General features: G+C 56.4%; 1 protein-coding gene across 2 annotated transcripts in view; it reads right to left on the bottom strand.

The window, feature by feature from the left end:
* Positions 1–2,357: 2,357 nt before the first annotated feature.
* The window catches only part of PI4KA (phosphatidylinositol 4-kinase alpha), a 118,474-nt gene continuing 113,598 nt past the window's right edge, over positions 2,358–7,233 (bottom strand). For both annotated transcript variants that reach the window (XM_078060681.1, XM_078060682.1), the window contains exons 49-55: positions 6,752–6,856; positions 6,529–6,654; positions 5,971–6,091; positions 5,369–5,528; positions 4,515–4,604; positions 3,922–4,005; positions 2,358–2,838 (exon numbers count right to left, since the gene is read on the bottom strand). In XM_078060681.1, the coding sequence (XP_077916807.1) occupies positions 2,787–2,838; positions 3,922–4,005; positions 4,515–4,604; positions 5,369–5,528; positions 5,971–6,091; positions 6,529–6,654; positions 6,752–6,856 (738 nt within the window). In that variant the 3' untranslated portion in view covers positions 2,358–2,786. The remainder of the gene's footprint in view (positions 2,839–3,921; positions 4,006–4,514; positions 4,605–5,368; positions 5,529–5,970; positions 6,092–6,528; positions 6,655–6,751; positions 6,857–7,233) is intronic.

Raw genomic sequence — 7,233 nt, 5'->3', positions numbered from 1 at the left:
CATACACACGACTTGACTTTCGTATATGAACCTGCATCCTGTCGCCTTGACTAGAGACCGTATTTATGGATTATTTGGATTTTCATGTACACAAATGCCATTTCTGAGTTTTGTTTTTTCCTTTCCAGATTCTAAAACTGTTTCCTTTTGCTCCTTGACAGGGCCGCGAGGGCCTCCAGCACAATGCCGAGCAGAGGCCGTGACGGCAGGCACGTGCACACTTTGTTCTTTGGGGATGGCTTTATTTCTAGTACACCGGATCCTGAGTGTAGACCAAGCTTCTCTAATGAACTCCTCAGAGGCGGGCTCTTGGGTTGGTCTTTTGTCACCAGTGTCATCAAAACAGGAACGTTATTGTTCTTTTTTGAAATTTCATTTTGTCTTTAGTCTCTAAAGAGCCCTTATTTTCTTATTAGCTCATGGATTTAGATTTTCTTGCCAGTATTATAAACAGCATTTCTAATTTTTCAAGATATACTATTTGCCATATTGCCGGAATCTTGTATGTAGCATTTGACTGACTTCCTTTTTTAACACTGATTTGGTAAGTCTTTTCAAGGATTGTGGTTTGAAAACATTTCTGTTATGTTTGAATATATTTCTACCATTTTATAATGTGTTTATCCTGCCTTCTCTATGCTCTCCCCACCCTTATATTCTTTTTGATCTTTCTCCAAGTTATACCCTATTTTCTGGTATCTTTTTTTTTTTTTTCTTAAGGAAGCTCTAGGCCCAAAGTGGGGCTGGAACTCACAACTCCCAAGATCAAGAGCCGCATGCTCTACCGGCTGAGCCAGCCAGGCGCCCCTCTGGTATCTTTTCTCCTTGAACTTGGCTATCTCTACCATCTGCCCCAGCCACTGCCTTAAGCATGTTGACTCTGGTCATTGCCTCAGATCTTCCATGTACTTTGCATTTTAGTTCTATTCTTTTAATTTCTAAATATTTAGGGTTCTTCCAGATAGCTTTATCGTTACTGATCGCTAATTCAATTCCATGGAATCAGAGAACACACGTGATGCTGAGACTTGCCTTGAGGCCCAGCAGCCAGCCAGCCTGTGGCGGCAGAGGGGATGGGGGGGGATGGTGGAGGAGGGGATGACCGGGGGCGGGGGGGGGGATGGCGGAGTGCTGCTGCAGTGGCCAGAGTGGGGTTTATACATGGCTGTCAGGTCAGGCAGGTGGCTGGATGTTCAGGTCTCCTGCTTTCACTTTCTTTCCAGTTGTTCTATCAACTCTGGAGAGAGGGCTGTTAAAATTTCCAACTCTAACCGTGGAATTGTTTGAATTCTGTCAAATTTTGCTTCATAAACTCAACACAATTGCAGGCAGTAAATCCTTTTTTCTCTGTGTTCTTCACCTTAGGGTTATGGCTTTAGATTCAAAGTGCCTCTTCGTCAGCATCTCCTTGGTTCTTTGTCCTTCATCCACGTTGCCATCCTGCATTTAACTGCAGTGGTTAGTCCGCTGATATGTAACATAATTAAAGATGCAACTAGATTGAAGTAGGCTGTCACAGGATTACTCTGTCCCATCTGTTATTTCTTCCTCTTCCTTTCCTGCCTTCTTTTGGATTTTTTAACTTACATATTGACTTTTTTTTTTTTAAGATTTATTTATTTTAGAGAGACAGAGCATGAGCAGGGGGAGGGGCAGCGGGAGAAGAGAGAGAATCCTCAAGCCGACTCCCCACTGAGTGCAGAGCCGGATGTGGGGCTTGATCCCAGGACCCTGAGATCACGACCTGAGCCAAAACCAAGAATTGGACGCTCAACCGACTGAGCCACCCCAGTGCCCCTTGGCTTCTTTTTTATATTCTTATTTATACTGCTCAGGACTCAACTGTGCTTCCTGAAGCTGAGTGTTTGTGTTTCTCATCACTTCCGGAATCTCACTAGAAGCTGACTGGAGTTTCTCCTTCAACTTCCCTTTTCTCTTCATTTTTGGTAATTTTGTTCTCTCGTTGATCGGTAACTGCTCTTTGCATTTTTAACTTTAGTGACTTATTTCTAGTTGCTCTGTGTCATCTTCCTTTTTAGTTTGGGGTCTTTACCTCCTGTCTGCTGAAAGTCCTAGAGACCCTAGGGGGTGGGGGCAGATGGCTGCATGAAGGTTTCGGAGTCTCAGAGCAGAGGCAGGACAGGGAGCCCCACTGTGCTGACAAGAGACAGAGAGACGTGGGTGGGAAAGTCAGGGGGCCCCTACGAGAGCTGCAACAGAGCAGTGTTATTCGCGGTGCCCCTGGCCCCCCCAGAGGCTTCCTGGCTGGCTGCACTGAGCCCCCCTTGTCCCTATACTGCCGTGCTCCCTTCCCAGCACATCCAGGAATCACCCCTCGGCTGAATGTACACCTGGACTCCACACTTTTGTTGTTTTATTTTGTTCACATTGGTTAAATCTTAAATTGAATATAATTTTTTATACACAAGAAAATACTTCATGTACCTATGCAATAAGACAGGTAGGGAATGTGTTGGGAATGTGTCCAGTGCAAATGAAGTATTCACACCCATGCAGAGAGAGTGTCCTCAGATGATTGTCATTTCAGCCTCACATGTCACTTGTGGGTCACGCCAGGAAGGAGTGGATTGCCAGGCTTGGCATGGTGTACTTTTGTCCTATTTATCCTATAAAAATAACTCCAATGGATGGAATGATGGGGCTACCGGCAGCTCACCCCCTTTGACCACATGCGGCAGCCGGGGTGGGGATGTGCTTGCTCGGCTCCACGATTGCGGGACGGCTTGTGGGGGGTGGTGGCCGTAACCGCTGGTCCGGCCGCACCCTCAGTAGGGGATGTCGTTCTGATAGTACTGGATCATGTCATAGGTCCGGCTCCTGGAAGGAGAGTGGAGGGAGGCTGTAGAAGACCGTCTGGTTCTGGGGCCCTTTACCCCTGAGTCCTTCACGACTGCCTGGAAAGCTGCACTTAGCAGGTGTCCCTTTTCCCCTCCCTGAAGATGCAAATGTAAGCAGGCAGGCCCTGTGGCCTGCCTGCCAGCCCTTCTTCCAGGGCACACGCCTTCCCCCACCAGTGACCACGGCTATGTGAGCCCCATTCTGCTCTGTCTCCTGCCGGGCCTCCTCAGCCAAATGCCTGCCCTCTGTCCTAGGCCTAGGCCCTGGGCCTGGGAATCCATCGATAGGAGCTGTCCCCATTTCAGGTGCCACTCTGGCCCCTCACCTGGCATGTGGCACATGAATGAGACCCTGTCTTCCTCCCCCGTCACACCTCCCAGCACAAGCCTTACTCTGCCAACAAAACAATCAGAAGAGACCTCCCTTGTCCTGCCCTCTAAACCCCTCTTGCTGGGTTTCCATGCTTGCCCTTGAGCTACTTTCTGTTTCTCTGCTCCCATCAGGTCCACCCTGGGCGGCTCTCAGGGTTCCTCCCAGATTCCATGTCTGCAGGGGATCAGGGTGGGTAAGCTCAGCTCCACTTCCACCCAGGTGCTCAGCCCGGGCTCTGCCTTCAGAACCAGACCCCACCTCTTCTCACGGCTCCCCTGTCATAATGGCCGACTGGCCTGGTCCCGCCCTGCCCCGCCTGAGGAAGATGTGGGGAAGCAGGGGTGGGGCCGAGGCCACCCAGAGCTCTTTCTGCTCCTCACCCAGCCTGCTGGGCTGTGCTCAGCGTGTCCCCCCCCCCCCCCCCGCCGCCCCATGCCCTCTGCACCCGCAGCTCGCTTGGCCTCACAGCCTGGGCCCCATGTGGGGAACGTGCCTTGAGGCTTCTGTTGGGCGTTCCCCTCAGCACATCCCTGGCCCCTCTAACCCAGTACCCCGTCACTCTGCGAGGACTCCCTTCAGGACCTGTGGGACAGAGAGTCCCCTGGGACAGCAGCGTCCCCATCACTCAGCCTGGGCGTGGTGGCCGTGTGCAGGTGCCCAGAGAACACTGGTGTGTGGCAGGGGGCTCACCTGTTGCTGAGGAAGCAGCTCTGAATGACCTTCATGATGAAATTCGCAGCCTCTCTCTCAGTCATGTTGGGGCTGAACCTGTGCCTGGGGGCAAGGGCCACGTCAGGGCTGCCACTGCGGTCCCCGCACCCTCGAGGATGCCCTCCCTGTGGGGGTGTGGTCTTGCTAACAGACCACTTAGCATTTGTGGGAATTTGTTCATGAGGGTCGGCCCAGGGAATGCTCCCTCTTGGGAACAGTTGTAAGGGGCAGGGACACTGTCCCCAGCTGGCCCTGGAGGGCCTGTCCTCTTCCCCAGCACCTCCTGGGCTGCGTGGCCCCAGGGCTGGGGGAGGACCAACCCGGGGCTAAGCCACTGCAGCCTCAGACCTGGAGGCAGGGGCTGGCCCTGCATCCTTGAGAAATGAAGGGACCCCTGGGATGTCTGCAGCCCCAGTGTGGTGACAGGGTCTCACCCAGGAACCCTGTCTGCTCTGGGGTTCCCAGGAGAGCATGTGGCCTTGATAATGATCGCATTCACCAGCACTCAGGAGGCTCTCACCCGGAGGGGACAACTGTCCCCCAAATGGCCTGTGCGTGTGCCCAGGACCTACTTCAAAAGCTTGATTGTCTGGCCACGGAAGCAGGGCAGGCCCGTGTCCAACATGAGAGTGACCAGAGAGACGACTGCATCCATGTAGGGCCTGCGGGGAAGGAAGGGAAAGGAGGCTGGCCTGAGCAGGCTGGCCTTGCCCGCCGTCCTGCAGCGCAGCCCCCACCGGACAGCTGCCCACCTCCCCGCACCTCTGCGGCTCACCAGGGCAGCCCCTGCGGCGGCCGGGCTGGGGCTGCTCACACACCCTGGGCCCGGCTGAGCGACGTGCCTTGGTCCGCCCACCCCAGGCCTCCAGCCACGGTTTCTGTGGCTGGCTGAGGAAGTGCAGGTGGGCACTGCGAACACAGCCTGACCCTCCAAGGGGGTGTGACACAGGCTCCAACAAACTCGGGGTTGGAGTTCAGGTGCCACAACACTATTGTGTGGCTTTGGCCATGTGACACTCTGAAGCCAGGAAAGTAAGTCTTCAGCATGCAGCCTGGGGGATGGCGGATGCTCAGGCTTGGGTGAAGGGGTGAATGGGGTGCTCAGAGTGGGGAGCCCAAGGTGCTGGCAGGCAAGGCCACACACAGGAGACTACAGAACATGGCGGGACACTGACACCCAGAGCAGGTGGGCAGAGCGGAGACAGGAAGGCAAGGCCCGGGCTCCCCAGGCCAGCAGGCAGCCTCTAGCACCTGCCTTGCTCTCTCTGAACTGCAGCCCCTCCGTCCACAAAGGGGCCTGAGAAGGTCCCATGGGACCTCTGGAGGCTGGCCTTGTGGGATTAAGTGGCAACCAGGACCGGTGCCAGCCTGCCCACCTTCCTCCCCATGGTCTTGGTACCCCCACTGGCCCTTCCCTGGGGCTCACCGCACAGCCAGGTAGCCACGGACACACATCTCCATGAACCACTTGAAGGGCGTGGCCTCCATCTTGCCCCCCATGATCATCACCATCTCATCGGTCAGCTTGATGTCTGGTTCCCAGCCAAGGTTGCCGCCCGGTGAGCTCTCGAACATGAAGCCAAAGTCTGCAAAACCCCCAAAGCCATTCTTGATAGGACCAAGTTCCAGGGCAAGATGTGGGCGTGCTTCAGCCAGGGCTTGGAGCCACTGGGTCCCACACTCCATGAGTTGGCCACAGGCCGTGTTTTCCTGGGGATGGCAGGGGCGGGTGGTGGCAAGCAGCCAGGAGAGAAAAGAGGAAGTGGAGGTGGGGAGCCAGGCTGGAGCAGAAATGAGGCTGGCCCCGGGGCTGGGTGACCATGCCCTGCGGTCCTGCTGCTACTTGCCTCCCCAGCCCCGCAAGCCCAATAGGTTAGGCCCCAAAGCTGAACTCAAACCTGACCCGGGCCCTTCCTGGCTGGGTGACCCCAGCATGCCTGGCTCTTCTGTGGGGTGGGGACTGCTATCCTGCCCCAGGCTCTAGGGGGTGAAGGGAAAGGAAGAGGGCGGCGCTGGGGCCCGGCTGACCGATGTGGATGATGTGGCCCTTCTTGTCCAACATGATGTTCCCGTTGTGCCTGTCCTTGATCTGCAGCAGGAACAGCAGGAGGCTGTAGGCAGCCATGCTCCGGATAAAGTTGTAGCGCGCCTGCGTGGAAAGAGCCCGGGTGCTCACGGATGGCCCCTGTGCACCTCCCGGGGCCTGGCGGGAGTTCTGCCTCCCTGCCTGGGACTCCGAGGCTTGGGGATGTTCTCTGGGCTCTCGTTCCCAGCCTTGAAGGCAGAGACCAAATCAGCAAGCCAGATCTTGGAAACAGAAAGGACAAGTGACTGCATCTGGGGGTGCAGGGGCAGCAACCCTTTCCTCCCACACCCACGAACTTGCTTTCTCCTGGGGAGTCCATCTCAAGGATCCTCTGAATCCCAAGGAAGGTTGTGGGGTACCCTGGTTTTACCCCCAAACGTGAGAAGACTCAGAAAAGCAGGGCAAGAGGGAAGCAGGGTGCTGGCCCACAGGCAGTGCCGGGGGCGGGCGGGATGGCGCGTGCAAGCCGTCTCGGGTCTGGGGGCCGCCCTGTCGCTCACCTGCTGGAAGGCCAGGGTTGACTCATCCCCATACTGGCGCGTGAAGTAGTCGTACATGCCGAAGTCTGTCTGGCGGCCCAGCTGGTCCCGAGAGGTACAGTCGGGGATGCACTCAATCACTCCACACTGGGGAGGAAGGGCCAGATGCCGAGGCCTGCAGGTGGGGCTCCTCTCGGCCTGAGGCATGGGGGACTCCCCCGGGGCTCCCGCACAGGGAACTCACCCCGGGGGCGGTGGCCACCACACGGTAGGGGAAGACAAAGAGGTCCAGGCCAACCAGCTGGAAGATGTTCTTGAAAAGGTCAATAATCTGCAGAGCCAGCATGTCCTGGAGACCAGGGGGCATGGGCTGGTCAGCTGGCCGCCTCCTGTGCTCTCGTCCAGCCGACCCCCAGCAGCCCCGCCAGTGAGGAGGGGATAGGGAAGGAGGCGATGGCCGAGCAGGGGCCTGGAGTGTCTGGCCTCACCGCACACCATGCTGGGCCGGGCTCAGGACCATCCAGCACTGGGCTGAACCGAGGCCATGCTGTCCAGTGGGGGATGCGAGTCAGGGACACCTGCCTCCCGGGGCAGCTCCCTCTGGGTGGCAGGGGATGGACAGTGGGTGGGAGCCGCTGGAGAGGTCCCTGGGTTAGGCAGAAAGCCCCGATTTCCTCTGTGGCACCTCCACCCAAGTGGGAAGCCAAGCTCTGGTTCCGCGCATGA

Source organism: Halichoerus grypus, chromosome 13, assembly GCF_964656455.1.
Source record: "Halichoerus grypus chromosome 13, mHalGry1.hap1.1, whole genome shotgun sequence".
Classification (NCBI taxonomy): Eukaryota; Metazoa; Chordata; class Mammalia; order Carnivora; family Phocidae; genus Halichoerus; species Halichoerus grypus.
The sequence above is the reverse complement of the archived record's forward strand: the minus strand, read 5'-3'. Positions and strand labels throughout refer to the sequence as shown.